Below are 21542 nucleotides of genomic sequence, written 5' to 3' on the forward strand. Positions count from 1 at the left end.
AGGGGCAGAGGAATGGGTTAAACAGTGTCCCTGGTAACCTGCACGATGTCTGCTTGATCCCCATCCCTGACCATGAAAGGAATGGTGTGGTGAAGTCTGGTCGTCTGAGGAAACCGTTGTACGGGAGTTAAAAAGCCCAATGAACACATTGTGGTCCTGCTTCCTTTAAAGTGTGTGTGGGACAAATCAACCTCTTTCCCAAAGAGGCCAGACCCATCAACAGGCAGATACTCCTTCACACCCCCAGAAAAACCTATGGATTGCATCCATGTATGGAGTGGAACACCACACTAGTAGCCTCCCAAGCAGTCAGTAGTATCCAGGCCATCCTTAAATAGATATTTAACTGCATCCTGGCACCTCTTGAATGGTCCTCTTGAATGGTTTGAGCCAAAGATGCATGAAACTTCCCCCGGACCATTGCAAAAAAAATCACTGGCCATGTTCCAAAGGGAGTGATTATAATGACCTAATAAGCAAACCCTAGTGACTGACCTCAACACCAAGCTGGCGGAAGAGAACATCCACTTCCCAAACATCTCTCAGGAGTGATTGTGGGGAATGCATTAGGGTTGTCTTTGCTGATGCAAGCTTCGAACACCCAACTCTCAGGGGTCGAATGCTGGATAAGAAAGCCTGGCTTGCCCGATGCCAGTCTGTGGCACCTGGCCACCTATCTGTTCACCCGTGCAACAGCCAAGCTTCATCCAAGTATCTATGTGGGTGTCAATAAGGCCTCAAAAAATGGTAGTAAGGGCTCAGATGAGGCTAGCCCAAGGTTTGAAACCTCAGTAAGGTATTTGTCTTGACTTCAACTAAAGGCAGCTACAGGCCCAGGACCTCAGCTGCACATTAAATCACCATGACAAATGAGGAGCTTTTCTCTGTTGGGGGTGCAAGGTTTGAAACCAGCCCTGTGTCAAGGGAGGTATCCAGCCCTCTGGCCTATTGCTAGTAAATATACAAATTATTGCTGCCATAGCACGGCGATAAATCATCCCCATCATCACCACTGTCATTAACTGGCTGATCAGAACCCTGAGCAAACAAAGTGATGAAGCATCTGAGGAAGGCGTTATGAAAAAGGAAAGTTTTGTCCATACAGTATGGAGACTGGGTACACTGGAGTGGTGTCACAGCACAACCTTGGTAGGTGGTCGAAACTGATTTGATTAGGGGTCAGACACCAGAGCCAGCAGGAACTCGACCTCTGAAATAAGCGACATTGGAACTGGTGTTGATGAAAAAGGAAAAAGGAACTGGCACAGATCTTTAAGTCAGAGTGAAAGTCAGCACCAGAATCAGTGCAGAACCAGAACCAGACTGCTCCGAGGGTAAACTAACTGGAGGCCCTTGCGGATCCTAGGGGCACCCCAGAGGGAGTTTGAAGAGTGCCAAAATTACGCAGCATGGACTACATAACGTCTTCAACCTGCTGCAGCATCACAGATGGCCTAGGAAATCTGGGGCACAGCGGGGTCAGTTGTGGAGTTGGCACTTCGAGTGGGGATCAGGATCAAGATCAATTAGCACCTTCACGCACCCCTGATTCTTCATTGGACAGAGATTGGATGGATGGGACCAAGTCCTGCTTCGATTTTTTATGTTTTTTTCTAAGATTTCGATTTGGACTTACTCGACATCTTGATCACGAACAGGACCTGTTGTGAGAGCAGCCTCGGAAATAGGAACTAGCCTACACTCTCAACTTTGAGCCGGAACGAGACTTACACGAGGTCCCTGACTTTTTTCGGTGTTCACCGTCATACTGCTTTGCTTCACAGTCCTAGATTATCCAATCTTTGCACAACTTGGAGTCATGCCCTAGCCCAGACACCAGTGGCATAATTTGCGAAGGTATATCACTAACATCTGTTTCTGATAGTCACAGCACGGTTTGAACCCTGTCGTCTTCAATGAGGAAATCGTTCCCTCGCACAGTGGAGACATTTTTTTGGAAGGAATTTCTCAACAGAAGAAAAAGGAGCTGAGGGACAGATTAACATCAAAGGTGTGGAAAGAAAGGAACTAACTTTGGCACACATGGCTAGTCACTAATATGTGGCCCATCTCCGTTGTTTCTGGTTAGGATGGGCTGGGGGCTAGGGGGAAACAGGGTGGCTCTCCTACACTTCTGGTTGGTTCTTTCGATGCAATCCTCACACCCCTCATAAAAGAGTGTTCCTACACTCAAGTCACAAGTGCCCATACATATTTCATAGTTCAGAATTTTTTGCTCCTTGACTGCATTGGCAAAACAAAAGCCCTAGATAAGCGTGGCCATTCTGCCACACTCCCAGGCACACCCTTCACTTTTGTAATATTCACTAGCAGAACATATAAACAAACAAAACAAAAGGCATGCATCTAAATATAAGAGATCTAATACAGCCCTTTGCTGCACTTGTTAATTATCATTGTGTTCTAATATTGTTCCTGCCCTCTCCCATCAACTAAGTGTGTTGCTTCCGTTCAAATAAACATACATCTGCTTTTTTGTATTGACCTAGTCCATTGTAGCTCTGAACACCATTCTTTGTAGAATGAGATATTGATGTGTGTTCACTGTCTTAAAATAATTAATTTTCCAACTATTAATGCAACCATGCAGAAAGAAGATACAGCTACAATCCTTTAACTATAGGGTCGATTTTCATGTGAAGAAATTCCATATGATGAAGAGGTTTATATTCTGTAACATGTTAAAACAAAAATCAAGAAGATATTATTTCAAGGATGTGAATATATGAAAGATCCAATGCTGGCCTTAGTTGTTAATTGTGAATTACATGGAGTCATTAAGTGGTAAAAAGCAAAGAATTTCTCTGACTGGGGAATTCACAGCTTGAGGTTTCTCAAATGGTACCAAGGCTTTGTGCTCCATGAAATACCACCAAAAGACTTGAATTGCAGTTTGTTCCTCCTGTTGGTAACATTTCCACCTACCATTTAGGGAAAACAGTATACTTCAAACACTAGTAATAACTACAATATTTAAGATGCAGGTTGCCCCAAAAAACATTTGAAAAAAAAATTAAATTGATTCAAATCTGATTTCCTTGATTAACTTTGGAGAATAACTGCATCGATTACAACAGTGGTATCCTGTCACTCATATGGTGTTGTGTGTTGTAGTGCTTAAAACATTCAGCATACCGAAATCCACTGTCATTAGTACAATGCAACATCAGTAAGTAATAGCTTCCAGGTGTTGTATTTCTGGATAACTTATGCCACAAAATACACAAATGTAAACCTTCATTGAAAACATGCATTTTTGGTATATTAAGGATAGATCCCTACATACCAAGAAGATTCAAGCTTTTTCCCCACAGTTCTAATTTCTGGTGTCTAAAATGCTTTAGTAGTGTTCCAATCAACAATGATCATACTCTGCCGCTCCTGCATCCTTGGACTAAGTTCACCGCAATCGCCAAGAGGATTCCCCTTGACTTAGTTTGATCCGGAGCACCACGGGAAGCATGCCGGGGATGAGGCATTGATCTCCCCCGTAGCCTATCTTGGGCAACCTCTCAGGCAATCGGATTTACTTGTCCTGATGATGATCCCATAACCGCTGTTGGGGATCAAAACGTCGTCGACAACCACATCTTAACTCCAACCTTTTACTCATGATGTGGAGCACAAGGTGTTCTTTTAATTGTGACTACTGTAATTTGTTTACCACCAAAAAGTCAATTTGCAGTTATATGCCTGAGGTCTGGAAATCTGTTGACTTCCAGAACCCCGTCACTTCCTGCTCACTTTATTATCCTATATGTTGCTTCATGTTCATTGAATATGTAAATAAATACAATACCTTCAATTTGGACAGCAATATACCCAACTCTGATTGTAGTTTTGTGGTTATGATTTTGTATTTTGCTTGATAGGGACCGCTGTCTCTAAAAACATACTGCTATCCTTGGTCCCTCCTGACTTCCAGGGTTCCATTGTCCTTTGTTCACATACTCTGCCCCAGGCATCTCCAGCAATCCGTGTCCTGCACTATAGGATATACTACACCTACCAGAATGTGCTCACATTGAGGTAAAATGTTTTGGGAATCAACTAGTCATCAGAACACTATGCCTAAGGAATACAACCTACAGTTCCACTTTCTTAATTGAAAGACAAGATTCTTACTCGCATGAGGGAGAATATTTCCTCCATGTAGGGCCGGATGTGACTCCGCACAAAAGACACTAGCATCCCCAGCTGCTGGAACATAAACTGTAAGAGAGACAGAACAGAGGTTAACACCACTCCTGGTGAGACATGACGTATGTTACTACTGGAGGGGCACAAAAGATTAAATTATGTTGCAGACCCTCTCTAAGATCAGAAAGAGTCTGATACCCCTCTGCCAGCCAACACAACAAAACATGAGCCAAGGCTTTTAACATAACATAAGAGAGTAGCACAGAAATCATTAAAACACCAAGGATTTTATCATATTATTGGGAGAGTACTGCAGAAGATGTTCCCATGCCTGGGTGTTTAACAATGCGAAAGGATAGTGGGGACATAGTTTTCAAGCTTGTGCTTTTTACATAATGTGGGTGTGTACTGTGGTGGCACACATCTAGGTTTTTACTATGTGGTATGATATACAGGTTGGTCTAACTTTGTGGCTTTTAACAATGTGAGGGCATAGCACAGGTTTTACTATGCGGAGACTTTTAACATAATTTGGGGAAGTATTAAAGAGCTTGCTGACTGACAAAAGCTAATATAATGTAGGAATGATCTGCAGAACACTGCCTACAGGTTTATAAAATAAGTAGAAAACCTTTTCAAACTGAGGCTTTAAGATAACATGGAAATTCAACAGGTCTTAAATACAAATGATATTTTATGAGGACATACTACCTTGGATTTGTTTTATATACCTCCCAGTGGCCCTGCCACCACCAAATTCACAGAGACCCAACCTAACAAGTGTTCCTAACAAACACTCCTCTTGCTGGGAAGAGAAGCTGAAAATGGCAACACATTACAGCACCAAAGATCATCCCAAACCTCAGCAAACCTATATTTATTCTAGGTGCATTTTATGACTAAAGTAGTTTTCTACTATAGTTCAGAGGGCAATGCTAGTATCGTTCTTCCACCAAAACAAATCTCTGACAACTACGAGACTGTCAACTCTATCCAAGGAAAAGAGCACATATTCTCGCACAGGCTTCAATCTTTAATATCATGAATAATCTGTTGGTTAAAATAAGAGTGCCACTGCTCATGTTCATTATAAATAAAGACACTGTGAAAAAGAGACTACTGTAAAAAGTGTGTGATTTCTTATTCAACCATTTATGACCTTTCTTCAAACCTTTGCATGTTCTAGGAAAGGGAGGCAATCTTTAAGGCCAATGCACACTCACTAAATAATCATGGTAGAGGAATACACGTATGAGTGCAAAATTGATTATAACAGTGACACTACAGGCTATGGCAGGGCAATTCCCCTGTACTTCAAGTGCAGATATGGATTTTCATTGTTTAACTCTTAATTACAAATACTCCCTTGGTCACTAAATAGGGAGCAGAATTAACCCCAAAACAGTATTAATTCCTTTGCGGACTGAAGTTTTAAAAAATGACAATACATATAAGAAAATAATCATGGATATGACTGGCCAATCAAGACTGATCAATGCCAATGTCATACCCAGAGGAGGAGGTACACACCCCCCATTTGAAAACCATAAATTAACAATATTTACAATTTACGGAACTAAGGGGAGTATAGTTGAATGGATTAGGAATGTGCAGGAGCACAGTCAGATCTCCTAAAAAAGCGCTGTAACCTAATGGAATTGAGAGAAAAAGTGATATATCAAGACCACAAATATTATCCTTAATTTTAGGAAATGCAACTGTTAAAGGCAAATATTCTATCACTATGAAATTTTCATGTCTAATGTCCTGTAGCAGACATGCTGAATAGTACACTTAGGTTCGGTCTTTCTAAAAAATACAGAAGATTGCAATAAACTATATTTGATTAAACAAATCAAGTCTCAGTCCTTAAAATTCTAACAAATGTGTTATGCACGTCATGAAGGCAAGGGCAGCTTGCTGACTCTGCAGCACTAAGAAATAAAGAACTCAGTGGGCCCATTTGTTAGAAAATACTTGTAGATTTACACTCTTACTCCTATGAACATTAAAACGTTTTAGTAGTTCGCAAACATTCCAAGTAATACGCCAGGAAACCTTCACAAGCTACATCATTCCACTTATAGTATTGGGAATGTCATGTTACGTTTTCTAATTCTTCTACGTAAATTTCTATACACACACAGCACAACACCAAATTGGGGAAAAACAAGCCACTATACCACTGCACATTTTTTCTTTCTTTTTCCTCCACTGGGGAAAACACTTTTCCTCCATGGGAAAACGTGTGCTCCCTCAACCCCATGAAGTTTGGTTGTAGCCCATTCCCCCTCCCAAGTTAGAACGGGAATTGCTCATGCCCTTGCTGGAGTGATTTGTGGCTGTTTCCAGGTTGGAGAGGAGCTTGTGAACACCTACAAACTCACACGTCTGTGGGTGTTCACAAACTCTCAAGGCAACCCATTCCTTGATCTATACCATGGGTACTCACAAACTTTCTCTTGGGGGCCAAATTTACAGTGTGGTTTGTGGCTGAGGGCCGCACCGGTGGGGGCGGGGGCAGTGGGGGAGGAGGCGGGGCTAGAGCAAAAAAAACCTTATGACCATGAGGTTGAACACAGGCCCCTGCAGCGGACGCCTTCGTCCACTGAGCCACCAGACCCGGCATTCACACATCTATCTATCTATCTATCTATCTATCTATCTATCTATCTATCTATCTATCTATCTATCTATCTATCTATCTATCTATCTATCTATCTATCTATCTCACGCTCCGTCTCCCTCCCTCTCTCTCTCTCCCTCTGTCTCTGTCTCTGTCTCCCTCACTGTGTCTCCCTCACTGTGTCTCCCTCTCTCTGTCTCCCTCCCTCTCCCTCTCTCTGTCTCCCTCCCTCTCCCTCCCTCTGTCTGTCTCCCTCCCTCTGTCTCCCTCTTGTCTGTCTCAGTCTGTCTCCCTACCTCTCCCTCCCTCCCTCCCTCCCTCCCTCTATCTCTCTCTCTCCCTCTGTCTCACTCTCTGTGTTTGTCTCCCTTTCTCTGTCTCCCTCCCTCCCCCTCTCTCCCTCCCTCTCTCTCTCTCTCTCTCTCTCTCCCTCCCTCCCTCCCTCCCTATCCCTCCCTGTCTCCCTCTGTCTCCATCTCCCTCCCTATGTGTCCCTGTCTCCTTCTCTATCTCTCTCACCGTCTGTCTCCCTCCCACTCTCCATCTCCTTCCCTCTGTCTCCCTCTGTCTCACTCCCTCCCTCTGTCTCACTCTCTCCGTCTCCCTCCATCTGTCTCACTCTGTCTCACTCACTCTGTCTCACTCACTCTGTCTCCCTTTCTCTAGGTCTCCCTCTCTCTCTCCGTCTCCCTCCCTCTCTCTCTCCGTCTCCCTCCCACTCTCTCTCCGTCTCCCTCCCTCCCTCTATCACTCTCTCTCTCCCCCTCTGTCTCCCTCACTCTGTTTGTCTCCCTTTCTCTGTCTCCCTCTCTGTCTCCCTGTCTCCTTCTCTCTCTCTCTCTCTCTCTCTCTCTCTCTCTCTCTCTCTCCGTCTGTCTCCCTCCCTCTCTCCATCTTTCTCCCTCCGTCTGTCTCCCTCCCTCTGTCTCCCTCCCTCTCCCTGTCTCCCTCCCTCTCCCTGTCTCCCTCCCTCTCCCTGTCTCTCTCCCTCTCCCTGTCTCTCTCCCTCTCCCTGTCTCTCTCCCTCCCTCTCTCTGTCTCCCTCCCTCTCTCTGTCTCCCTCCCTCTCTCTGTCTCCCTCCCTCTCTCCGTCTCTCCCTCTCTCTCTCTCTCTGAATCACTGTTTGTCTCCCTTTCGCTCTCCCTCCCTCCCCTCTGTCTCCCTCCCTCTCCCTCTGTCTCCCTGTCTGTCTCCCTATCTGTCTCCCTCTGTCTTCCCCCTCTCCCTCTGTCTTCCTCCCTCTGCGCACTCTGTCTTCCTCCCCCTGTCACCTCACCTGCTGCTCTCACTCCCTGCTGCCCTCCGTCACCTCACCCTGCTGTCCTCCTCACCCTTTGACACCTCACACGCGCTGAGACAGCTTCCGAGAACACACACACAGCCGCCGCCGCACCCAAGTACTTAACAGATGTTTTAAAAACCATTCACTTGTTAATGAGGCTTTATTGTATTTCACCTCTTCTTAGCGCCCCTGCATCAGGGGCGCTAAGAAGAGGTGAAATTCAACAAAGCCTCATTTACAAGTTAATGGTCTTTAAAAGAAATCGCCCGGGTCCCAGAAGCTCCACGTTGCTGCAACCGGCGATGTAAAAAAACACACAGGTATGATGTCTGTAAGGTCCGCGGGCCGCCACGGAAGGCTTGCCGGGCCGCCGCCGGCCCGCGGGCCGTACTAGGAGTACCCGTGCTTTAGAGAATCTATGGTAGTTGCGGGAAGAGCCACCCACCAGACGGACTACCAGATAACTCCTTAAAGATATTTTTGTACAGCAGAGAGAATCTCTAGTAATCTCAGTAAGGCTCTTAATTACCCTTAGACAAAAACTGAACATGCTGCAACGAGCATCTGGCAAAACAATTACAAATAGAAATCCAGAGCCGCAGAGCGGTAATGACATCCACCTCCTTTTGGTTAAGGGCAGAAATTCATAGTAATTTTTAGACTGGTCTCCTTTCATACAGTAAAACAAACCCACAAGTGAATTCTAAGAGGAATGTCTGGGACTGGTGTACACTTCAAGCAGCTCCTTCACATCCTGTGAATTTGCCTTACTTTCTCCTCGTGTTGTACTGTTACCTTCCAGTATTCCTACTCACTCCCCTCCACCTCTCTTCCTGGTGTACACACCCCTCCTTTTGTTCTTGTGCATCACACCCAATCCACATCTAGTACAGTTTGAGTTAAACATAGACCATTCCACTTCCCGAGGGATCTTGATGGTTGCGGGTGAATGGGACAGGGGGTCGGGCCCGGAGCTGGAAGGTCAGGCACGGTATGTTTCAAGTCGTTGCGGGGGGTTCTGTGGAAAGAAGTTGTTACGTTTGGCTTGGATGCAGCAGCCAAACAGCCAAAGTGTTTTCTTCCTCCGGGCCCGACCTCTACTGATGGCTCTGGTCATGTTGCGGCAGCGAAGAAAGTGCACTTGGGCGTCGTCAGAACTTACTTGGGGAGAAGGCTGGTGGGACTGGAGAAGCAGCAAAGAAAAACAAAGGGACAAGCATTAACAAAAGCGATGCAGCAAGGCCAGGCTCACTGCCCCTCCATACCCATCAATATCAATTTTCCATGTATAAAACCTCCAATAAAGTGCACAAATACACTACTACCTATCAAGGGTAGTGCACGAATACACCCATCCCACAAAGAAAAAGCAGCCAGCGACTACTTGAATAAACCCCTGGCCAATGAGGCAGATCATTGTGCAAGTGCATGAATACACCCTTGCCCAGATAAAGAGAGAGCGCTATCAACACGTGCTTGTATATACTCAAAGTAGCAGAAAGAAAAACAGAATTAAAGCAAGCGCTCATATACACCTCCATCTGCCGAAAGAAAAAGACAGGAAAAAGCAAGTTGCTGAAAACACTTAGAAAAAGGAGAGCAGGCAGAAATGGCTCTAATACACCCCAAACCACTCAGAGAAAAGAAAGGGCTGTAAATACGTGCAGGAATTACTCCACCCGTAAAGGGACAAAAATAGAGCACACAGTGTCAACTACACTATGCTAGCCGATGCAAAGGGAGCAGTCAACAAGCATTCTAAAATATCTCTTTTTACACAGAGAAAAGTAATTAAGTGAAGAGTACACAAATACACCTGTGCCCCGTCAGCATGGGGCTCAAATAAGCTTTGCATGCCCAAAGAAAGAAAAACAGCCAAAAAGACTAAAGAGAACACAAGTCCACTCTACTCTATAAGGAAACATAGAGGAGCCAGTGAGTGCATGAGTACACTTTGTCTCATCCAGATAAAGACAGATCAGCTGGATCAGTTCCCCAATGCTTCCCACTATTTGAGTGAAAAGGAGAGCAGCCAGCAAATGTACGAATACACCACTGCCTGTGAGAGAAAGGGTGCACAGGAATACCAGTCAAAACAATTTCCATATACTAATCTGCCCACTCAAGAAAAGGAAAAGCAGATAACAAGTGCCCAAATGTGAACATCTTTCGCCCGACAAACTGAGGGATAGAAGACAGCAGGAGTAGGAGTACAACTTCACAGGAAAGGAAAAAGTAAGCAGTCATTTGGTATCTGAATAAATCAAATAAATCATGAGTTAGCAAGCACATAAACACCACAGTGAGTCCATCTAGTGGGTTGCTCAATACATCCAACTAATTATTAGCAAGGGAAAGAGACTCCAGGCCAGTGTTCCTAAAGCATCAGGTCCACATGAGAATTAAGACATCAGTGATAAGAGCAAGAGGGTAAAGCTTTCAGGACAGTTCTAAAGCATCTGTTCCACCTCCCAGATGAATGGAGAGAAAAGAGAGGGACTGAATGGAGAGCCAAAACATCTCTATATTACCTGGGAGAAAGTGGGCCTCCTACAAAGGACATTGTCTGCTCTCTTATTTATGAGAATGTAGAACATCCTACCAAGTGCAGCAGAATACCACCAATTGTGAGAAAGAGAGATAGTCCATGGAGTGCTCAAAAAGTTGACTTAAGGGTTGAACTTGAACAGGAGGGAAGAGGAGTGTTAGGGGACATGAGGAAGTTACAAAGCTAGGAATTAAAGAATTAGAAGTTAAAAAGGATGCAGATAACTTAACAAGGCACACAAATGGAAATGGAAGCAGAGGAATTAGAGAAAAAATAATCCAAGGATACAAACGAAAACAGATAGAGGATCAGTTTTTGTGCAGATGGGACATAGGGGCAGAAATGCAGAGCAGAACTTTAGACCTTTCTGCCAGATTACGTCTGAGGCCATGAAGGCAGCCTTAACTCACCATCCGATTCCTTTCTGTGGTGATCTCGAGATAGATGCTCTCAGCCTAGAGAATTGGTTAGAGGGTCGTGCTCTTGATCTGGCCCCTCTTACCACCCGAGTGGCCAAATCTACCCGCGCCTCTGCCCCGTGGTTTACTGAAACTCTTAGGAAGAGCAGAAGTGCTTGTAAACGGTTGGAGAGAGTGTGGAGGATTAAGTTTGACCCTGAGGACAAAGCCAGATACAAACAGGCCCTGAAAGCCCATTACAACAGAATTTGTGAGGAGAAGAAACTTTTTTTCCTCTAAAATTGAGATAGCAAGCAATAAGAGTAAGGAAATCTTTAAAGTTGTTAAAGATTTCTCTTCCCCGAGCGCGGTGGGAACTCCGTTTACCCCCTCTTTTGCATAGGTAAATCACATTGCCGACTACTTCCACAATAAAATCTGCACCATTCAAAAGTCTTTCATGACTATCTCCTGGTAAGCAAGACGGTGCGTGGCCTCTAAGTCTGGCCAGTCCTGGCACCAGAACCTCTTTCACTCAAATTCTGCCTATTTCTTTAGAAAAATCTCTTGAGATAATGAACTCCTTGAAGTCGGATTCCCCTTCGGACCCCTGTCGAGCAAAGATACTGTCCGTCATCGCAGAGACCTTAAATCCACCTGTCAACTTGGTTTTGAATTCTTCATTACAAAAGGGGCTGGTCCCTAGCCATTGGAAAATGGCAAAAAGTATTCCCCTACTGAAGAAACACTCTGCAGATCCGACAGTAGCCTCTAATTATAGGCCTATATCACTGTTCCCCTTTTTCTCCAAAGCTCTAGAAAAGTACGTTAATCTCCAACTGACGGAATACGTGGAGGCCAATCATTTACTCCATGATAGTCCGGTTTCAGAGCTCATCTGAGCACTGAAACTGTGTTATTGGAAGTCTCTGAAACCATAAAAGAGCAACTAGATAGAGGGGGAAGCGCACTTCTGATACTATTAGATCTGTCTGTTGTTTTCGATACCCTGCCCCACGACCGGCTCTTGCAAAGCCTGTCAGATTGTGGCATCAGAGGCACGGTACTTAAGTGGTTTACTTCCTTTTTGAACAACCATCGACAGGAAATTTGGTCTCCACCCTTCTCTGCCCCCATCCCGCAAATGAAGGTAGGGGTCCCGCAGGCGTCTATCCTGAGTCCGTCATTGTTTAATATTTATATGGGTCCTCTTGCACTTCTTGCTGAGTCTCACATTGCTAGGATAGTGTCATATGCCGATGACACTCAACTGTTGTTCATGTGTGACAAAGGCTCTGGTTTTAGAGACGAGTAGATTAACACCTGTCTTAAGGAGGTTTTCTCTTGGTTGCGGCTTAATCAACTAAAGGGCAACCCAGAAAAATCAGAGATTATCTTTTTTGGTTGTCCGCCTTGTGAATCATGGCACCAATGGAAACCTCGGGATATGTCCTGTCGGCATCGTGAAGAACTTAAGGGGTCAAGCTGGATACTACCCTAACAATGAAAGCCCAAACCCAGCCTGTGGTGGGCAGGTGCTTCTGCATGCTGAAAATGTTTTAAAAAGTTCTTTTGCTACCGGGCGATTACCGGAAGACAGTAGTCCAAGCCTTGATTACATCCAGGCTGGATTATGTTAACATCTTGTACCTGGGCCTTTCTGAGTATTTACAGAATTGTTTGCAGGTGGCTCAAAATGCAGCGGCCAGAGCCATTCTCATGGAAGGTCCCAGAGCACACATGACAATCCACCTGAGGGCTTTACATTGGCTTCCGGTACGTAAGAGGATCCAGTTTAAAGCGCTGGTTCTACCATTTCGGGCCTTTCACGGCACAGGGGCCGTATATCTTAGGAGAAGGGTTCAACGCTATGTGCCGCAACGAGCCCTGAGGTCCGCAGGACAGTCATTAATGCACATTCCCAAGTTTGCCCGCTCTCGCATAGGCGGTCGCTCATTTCAAGTGCTGGCCGCCTGCTTATGGTACGGGCTGCCTCCCTATCTTAGGCAGGTCCATGACTTGTTGACTTGTAGAAGACAGCTAAAAACCTGGCTTTTCCAGCAGTAACTTCTTTTTTCTGGCTAGGCCTGGCTTTCGAGCTCTCTTTCCTGTCTTTTGGTTGTCCTTTCAGCGCTGGGACACTCTGTGGAGTAGCCGTGCGCTTTATAAGTACCTATTTTCATTTAAATTTATTTCAGGGGAGGAAAACTGAAAGTTCTGGTGAAGTAAAGAAGAAGGGTCAAGGAGAATGAAAGCACACAAGAGCAACAAGAAAAATGAAATTGAGTGAAAGAAGGAGTGAGACCATGCAAGAAAAGTGACTGAGCATGCAAAGTAAGGAGAACACACAGGCAACTAAAGAAGACCACGCAGACAAGAGATTAAGATTATTAAGGCTAGGGATAAAGGCCATGCAGGCAAGACAGGAACACCATGCAGACAAGGGAGGAAGACTACCCAACACTGGAGAGTACGGCTAATGGCATGGACAAGATCCCCATGAGTGAAAAGCAAAAATGAGACAATGCCTGGAGAAAGTAAGCGCACACTCACCTCCCGGGCACTTCCATCACAGAGTCGGATGACTGCAAGGAAGGTGGGCATGACCTGTGGTAAGAACTGCACACACTTGAGGCCCAGAGACTTGAAGATGAAGGTGATAGCTTGTACCACCATTGTGTGATGGTTTGAGAGTGACTGGTCCCGCAAGATCCTCATTAGTGTCACAATGGAGACCGCTGGGTAGAACTCATCCAGAGGTAGATTCCCCATGTTCACCAACATTTCACTAGTGCTATAATCCGCTGTGAACACAAGAAGCAGACAGTGAATGAAAATAACTGGAAATGAAGTTAAGAGAGGGAATATGCACATGGGGAGTGAGGAAGGACAGAACCAAAATCCACAAGTGAGCTAGCAAGATCAGAGGAATCAGGGGCAGTATTTGGAATTATGTAAGCGACAGAGATAACTACATGGCTGGAGGTGAGGGAATTAGTTAGACAGAGAATGCAATGGGTCCTGTAACAACAAAAAGTAGTCAGTGAAGATCAAAGAGAGTGAAGGAACCAGGAGCAAAGTGTGAGAGTCAGAGCAAATCAGAGAGTAATGGAAAGGTATGCAACAAGAGTCATTAACAGCAAAGGTGCAGTGGGCTACAACTGAGATTTAGTGACACAACAGAACTAGTGACAATGGCAATGTCAATCAAAACTGTGACTAAATGACAGACAGCAAGCGTACTACAGAGAGAGGAGCAGCAGGGAGCAAAGAGAATCTGGGAACAAGAAGACCCACGTAATAAGCATGAATGAGTGCAATAGGACAAGGGCAGTTAAGAGGGCAACACAAACATGGATTTGTAGCCAGAAGAGGAATCAAAGCAAGCAAGCGGCAATGAGACAACAAAATAAAAGCAATAATAGAGAAGCGAAAACAAGACAAACAGGGTGTCTATGGATGCCAGAAAGTAAAGAGACCAACATAGTCAATGGGAGGAGGGAAACGAGGGGCAACAAGAAAGAGTGAAGGAGAGAAATCAGGGAACCAACAGATAGTCAGTAAGAGAATCGGGTAGGGAGATCCAAGATGGTGTCAGTGAGAGCAGTGGAACTGAAAAGAGACACTGAAGATGGACGAGTGCCATTGATCACTGCAAGCCGAACAAACAGAGGCAATGAGGGCCATTGCGGAGACACCAGCAACAGGGACATTATAGCAATAAAAACACTGCCAACAAGAAAGAGGAAGCAGTTGTAAGAGGGAAAATCAGTGAAAGTAATGCAACAAGGGGAGATAAGAGTCACAGAAAGCAATTGGGCAAGGATGCAACAAGAAGGAGTGAGAGGAACAAGAATAGAAAGCAATGAGACCAAAGTAAAGGGTCACTCTGGAAATGAGCTACGGAGAATAGAATCATCTGGGCAACAACAGTAGTGATAAAGGGAAGGAGTGAGAGTGACGCAACAAGCAGGATGGGTCAATGGCAAACCAGAGGTGATGGGTTGATGAAAGGAGGACAAAGGAAGCAACAAAACCAAAAGCAAAAAAAAAACTATAGTGAGAAGAGGTAACAAGGAGTAGTCCAAAAGAAAAGAAACCAGAGGTTACAAGAAGGTGTTAATGCAAAAAAACGGTGAATGCTACGGTATCGAAGGGAATTTATAGAAGAGTAATCAGGAACAATATGAACACACACTAAGGTTCTGTGAGAGTAAAGAAAAGAGGCCATAAAAGAGTCAGGCAGAGGTGGACAGAGTACATAAAGACCAAGCTCAATACGTCAGTTAGTGAGAGTCGAACAGTGCATTGGGATAGGGGTAATTAGAAAGCCAAGGGAAAGAACCAAGGAAAGAGAGTGACTGTGAGCTTTAGCGAAAGCAAAGCATCAAGTGAGAGTAAGTGAGAGCAGCCAGGACTGGGACAGTGATTGAGAAAAATACAATTTCACTGCCAACAAGAGTGAGCCAGTAAATGCGGGAGGATCTGGGACAATAAAAGCCAGTAAACAATGGAACATAGGTAACAAAATGCAGTCTGTGAAAGCCAATGAACATAGAGGAACGAAAAAAAAGCAGTCTGTGAAAGAGTTGTGACTCTGAAAAAAAGAAAAAAGCATAGCAACAAGACTGTGGGTAATAAGAGTAAGACAGCTGGATTGAACTCCTCTACAAGCAGGATCACCTTGCTATACTAACATCACAAAGGTGCTAAAGTGTCATAAACATAAAAGATGTACTTATTTACCGTAACCTGGTACTGTGTTACATGAAGTCAAAGAGCAATAGGAAATCAAAAGGAAAGACATACAGAGCATTAGGATCATAGGCAATAAAGAAGGGCTGCAAAAAACAGTCATCGAAAGCAACAGGAGGTGCCACGACCAGGAGAGGTGGTAGCCAAGTAAAGTGAAGGCAACCAGAGGGAGTCAGTGAATGCAAACAATAATCATGAGACAAGTGGGACAATGAGTGGAAGTCAGTAAGGACAAGTAGAGGAAGTCAGTGACAATCAAAAAATACTACAGAACAGAGCAAAGAGAGTAATATATGGCCATAGAGGGAGACCATGCAAGCCACAAAACATGGGCAAAAAGAATCAGTGAAAGTTACAAGAGGCATTGAGACAAGTAGGGCAATGAGAGGCAACCAATGAGTTAGAGAAAGTAACAGGATACAATCGAAGAAAGCAGGGGAACAAAAAGCATGAAAGAGAGACCATGAGGGCAACTGAATTAAGGGCAACAACAGAGCCAATGCAACTGTGGACAACCAGGATTCACTGGGTTTCACAGGATCAGTCTAACTAGGAGCAAGGGGAAGGTATCGTATGGGGGGCGTGAAACATGATGTAACAAGAGAGGATCAGGGAAAGCAAAGAAACTGACGACGGCAATTGAACTGCCAAAGAAACAAGGTACCCCAGACCAAGGAGAGAGATTCACAGCAGAGTAACTGGGTGTGAAGAAATTCAATGAGCTAATTCACACACTGGGACTCAACATAAAGGCTAAATTTCAAATAACATTTTACATTTTGGATTGTAAACTGTGGCCACATGGGCGAGGCTAAGTAGAAAACAAAACTTTTCTGCTGCCCATCATGCTAAATGCTTCCTAACAATTGTTTATGGCACCGTATTAATCAATAGAACTACTTAGAGAAGCAGAAATTGCTTCAGAAATATATCTTCTTTATGACGATAAAAGCAATTCACCCAAAATTCAAGGCAGACCCTTTTAGGGATGAGCACCTAAAAATTATATCATAGCATGACAAATTGTTCATTCCTTTCCACTGAGATCTGCTTCATAGCAAAAGATAATCATGAAGCTCAATGAAACTGGTGGGAGACTATACGTAGGACACATTTGTTAGGCTAACAATTGTAAATGATAAATAGAAATAACATAACACTCCAGCAGACTTGTATACCCATTTGACACACATTTTTACGCAAAATAAAACGGGGGCAAAACTAACATAAAAAAGCCAACTTGCTCATTTAATCCTTCAACAATCCTTTTTCCAAAGGGAAAATAAGAAAGCATTTTCAACCAATGGGAGCAGCTCTACAGTCAAATAAGTAGACTTTCAGGTGAGCAACCTGTCTCTGTGACTCACGAAGCACTACAGCGAGTTTTGGCAGCAAACTTAGGAAGCATGACAACCACTTAATCTATTTAATGAAGATACCCAAGAAGGGATTAAATTCAATAATTCAATGAAAATACACCTGAAGGAATTCAATTAAAGAACTAAATCAATACTCAAAAAGGATTACAAATAAAATGATTTTCTTTAATGGTATGATTACACCTTATAAAGCCCACAGAAACCTCCGCTCGGACAACGAACATCTGGCCACAGTCCCAAGATTCAAGAAGTCGCGCACCGGTGGACGCCGCTTCTCGGTTAGGGCCTCCTCCACATGGAACGCACTTCCTCGTCTGCTACGTCTGGAACCCAGCCACACACTCTTCCGCAAAAAACTCAAAACCCTCCTCTTCCCCAAATAGTTCCTGGTTTTCGCCCGTCCTGGATTTTACAGTTTGATAGCGCGGGGATGCCTTCGGGTCACCAGGCGCTTTACAAATCTCAAAATAAATAAATAAAATACATATTAGAATAGCAAAGCAAACCACAAGGCGGGCGAACAAGCAACAGCTTTAATGATGTGGACCAAATAATCAGATGAAACTGAAACAAGTTGCACAATGAGGCCTCACCTTTTCGGTGGACCCCTCTAATAGTACACAAAAGCTTGTACTTCTGTTACTGTGTAAACTACCTGGCTGCCATTCTCGGCTAAGTCAACAATAATACAAGTATCTCCAATAAAAATAAAAACAAATCCAGAAGTTTTGTGTGGACCAATCTCCATTTGGCTCAGCTGCTACTTTACCTTCAGTTAAAAAGGTGGTGATGTCAACTATTCAGAAAGGGCAATGTTCCAAAAAGGAGAGCGCATCATCTAATAATGAAGGACAATAGATAAATAAAGTCTCACCCACTCTCAGAGAATACAGTGTGTCGGGGTCATTGGTTTTTTGTTTTTCAGGAATAAATGCACATTTTTAGAGTTTGTTTCCGAAAAACAAAAGTAACAATACCAGACGTCCACTAAACTTTTTGTACTTTGAAAGGAAACCCCCCGTGGTGGTGGATTCTTTTAGGGCACAGAGATGATGCTGTAAAACTGGCAGACGGTAGCCCGTCAGGGTGGCAGCGGTAATGCCCTCTGCCACTCTGACAGATGGAATACTGTCCACCAAATCCTAAATCAGGCCCTTTATTTCAGTATCCTGATTTCTGAGCAGTAACATCTATTTATAGGATCTCTCAACGACCAAAGATTATTGCAACAAAATCATCAATGACGACTCATTTGTGACTTTCTGTCAATCCAGTTTGGTGGGCCTGTGACTCAAGGGCAGTGAGACAATTCTTGTATTTCAGCCATGTTGCACAATTAAGGGTTACTCTTGGGGCAGCACGGAGCAGAAATAAATATATATATATATACATATTTAAACATTACTCACTAAGCCATGTATTCACTATGATACACTTAATCAGTCAGTTACACAATCAATTTTTCAAAAACAAATCATCCATTTAGACACTTATATACCCATTTATTCTTCCATCGACCTTGAGATATACATATATCAAACATATTTAATTTATAGAAAAACACACATTCACTGGATGATGTCATCAGTGATGTCATCAGTGATGTCATTTGAGATGTCATCAGTGATGTCATGAGTGATGTCACTGACCATGTCATGAGTGATGTAATATGTGACGTCATCAGCAGTGCATTGCGGGCGCACGAGTTATAGTTAGCTGAACTAACTATAACGGGGGAATTTCAATGGTTTTGTACAAGTGAAAAGTCCAGCTAACTATAACACCCCTGAAACCTATGGTTTTTTCTGTGAATTTCAAAGGTTTTTTAAATGCTAATTTCTAACTATGCCTACAGAGATAGGACATGTGAAGAAAGATGAAAAAATGCAAAGAAACAAACAAAAGAAGTGCAATAAGAAGCAACAGAAGTCCTCAAATACGAAGATAAGTGCAGGAAGAAGGATAATGTGCAGAAAGAACAAAAAGAAGAGCAGAAAGAAGCCTTGTTGCAAAATCATCCTGTACCCTCAACTTTTTCAGACGGATACTGGTGGTAACTGAGTCTGACTAACCAGTCCTAGAGTCAGTGCTATGTTAAAAGACACTTAGAATACAGTGAAAACACCTACATACACTAGGGAACATTATGCGTTGGGGTCCCCCTGTGATTAGCATGACCTCCTCTGTAAGCCCCCTAGTATATAATAGGGCATGGGGATTAAAACTACCTCTTAAAACAGGCCACAGGGCGTTTTTGCACACGTTAACTCAGGCCCCGTCCCCTCCCTTCACCACTGTGTAAACACCCCCTGTGTCCATTTTTAGTTGGGAGATTAAGTTCATTTGAATCCTGAGGGTCCCTAGGGTCCAACTAGCCCACTAGGTACCTCCAGTAAGTGCCACAGAGCTGCGTTGCAGATAGGTGTAAAAAGTGGCACGGCCTGGACCACCTCTCTGCAATGCAGCTCAGTGGCGCTTACTGGAAGCACTTGGTGGGCTAGTTAGCCCCCAGGGGCCCTCAGTATTGAAGGGAAATTATATCCCCAATTTAAAACGTGCCATAGTGCGTGTTTGCACACGTCACCTCAGGCCCCGTCCCCTCCCTTCACCACTGTGTAAACGCACCCTGTGGCTGTTCTAAGTTGAGGGATTAAGTCCCCTTGAATCCTAAGGGTCTCTAGGGTCAAACTAGACCACTAGGTACCTCCAGTAAGCGCCACAGAGCTGCGTTGCAGAGAGGTGTAAAAAGGGGCTTGGCCTCAGAACACCTGTCTGCAGCGCAGCTCGCTGGCGCATACTGGAGATGCCTTTTGGGGGCGCGTTTGCAGAGTGCTGCACGGAGGGGGCATGGCCTCCGGCACGATGCCAGTCTTTTATTTATTTTAATTTTTTAAGAAGGGGGTCTGTGTGGTTCCCCTTCTTATTCTAATTTATTGGCCCTGATGACCCCATCCCCCAGGGCCTGTCTCCTAATTATATTTTTTTGACCCCAATCCACAGGGCCGGCCACTGTTTTTTATTATTTTTAAAAAATATATATTTATAGACACACCTAGGACATGCTGGACAAACCGTACATACCTATCACCATAACGATTTGCGTGATATTCATTAAAAGGCGACTATGCATGCAATGAATCCACGTGGAATGTATTTACACCACTAGTGAAGCTCTGACATGTCTGATGCCCTACCGTGCCTAATCCCGGTAGACACCCTTGTCGTTTATTTATATAAACATGGGTAGCTATTGAAGGGCACATTTAATACACATGCACATCAAGCCATTCAAAGGGGATTCGACAAAAATTCGACCAAAACTATGCAAGAAACCCCCCTCACGGTTAATAAAACACACATCCACTGCCTGATGTGTAATACTTTTTATTTTACTCTCTGGAAAGGGGACGAACATCACTTGAGAGTCACAGCGCGCTCCTGAAAGAGCCCAATGCTGTGTTACACCCACCATTGCCTGCTGAGTGCCACACACCTCTGTGTTGTATTCCACTAGCTAGTGCATATGCTATGACACTCTCTAGCCCATGTGCACTGTAATACCACCCCGTGAATATGTCATGCCACACTCGTCTTCGCACGGGTTATATTGCCCCATCTAACGTGCCTTCCTCGATGCCTATGTTATAACGCACAGTGCTATGCAATACATATTACAATCTGGGATCCATATCTTTGTCACAGTGCATATGCAACGTTACACTCCCCAGCACATATTTTAAATTACAACTTTAGAGACTAGTTAGGTTACACAACACTGCCCTGTGCATATTACACTCCAAGGCGCATATCGCATAGCACGCGCTACTGCCTGTGCTATCTCGCGCTCTCCAATGAATCTGTCATTGCGCACAATGTATTGCATATTATATTTCACGCCCGGTTCATCTTATATCACACTTTTTGGTGCATAGTTTATACCATACACTATATCTAGTTTTCATTTTCAATTGTGCTCTCAGGACTATGTTCTATATAACACTGTGTTCACCTACCCTTTTCACGGGCATTACATTTTGCGATAGGGGGTGGAGGGTCAGGGGGTGTTTCTGCCAAGTGAGCCCGAAGTCACAGTCACAAACGTCCTCTTCTTCCTGAATAAAAGTGAGATTATGCTGCATACTTGTTCATATTTTAAGTAGTTCGCACAGACACAATGTTTTAAAAACAATAAAGTTCCTAATACCCGCCTTCTCTGAACAGTTAGCTTGCTGCCCCATCCCCCTCCTCCCTATCCTCTGTTGTGTGAATCCATGGACTAGCCTCCTCCCTCCTGCCATGCATGGTCTGATGTGCTGCCACTGCCCTCAATTTAGTATGATGTACCAGTCCACTCCTCCTGCCCTCCATTGCCCAATTCTATGCCCCATCATT

The 21542-nt window shown here is 44.1% G+C and overlaps 1 protein-coding gene across 2 annotated transcripts in view; it reads right to left on the bottom strand.

Annotated features, from left to right (window-relative positions):
- MTOR (mechanistic target of rapamycin kinase) overlaps positions 1-21542 on the bottom strand; it is a 1008697-nt gene that overhangs the window by 693806 nt on the left and 293349 nt on the right. Inside the window, exons 19-21 of one of the 2 annotated variants that reach the window (XM_085609873.1) lie at positions 13570-13820; positions 9233-9253; positions 4147-4233 (exon numbers count right to left, since the gene is read on the bottom strand). In XM_085609873.1, coding sequence (XP_085465999.1) covers positions 4147-4233; positions 9233-9253; positions 13570-13820 — 359 coding nt within the window. The remainder of the gene's footprint in view (positions 1-4146; positions 4234-9232; positions 9254-13569; positions 13821-21542) is intronic. The other variant, XM_085609875.1, reaches the window with a different exon arrangement.

This window comes from Triturus cristatus, chromosome 1_2, assembly GCF_964204655.1.
Source record: "Triturus cristatus chromosome 1_2, aTriCri1.1, whole genome shotgun sequence".
Classification (NCBI taxonomy): Eukaryota; Metazoa; Chordata; class Amphibia; order Caudata; family Salamandridae; genus Triturus; species Triturus cristatus.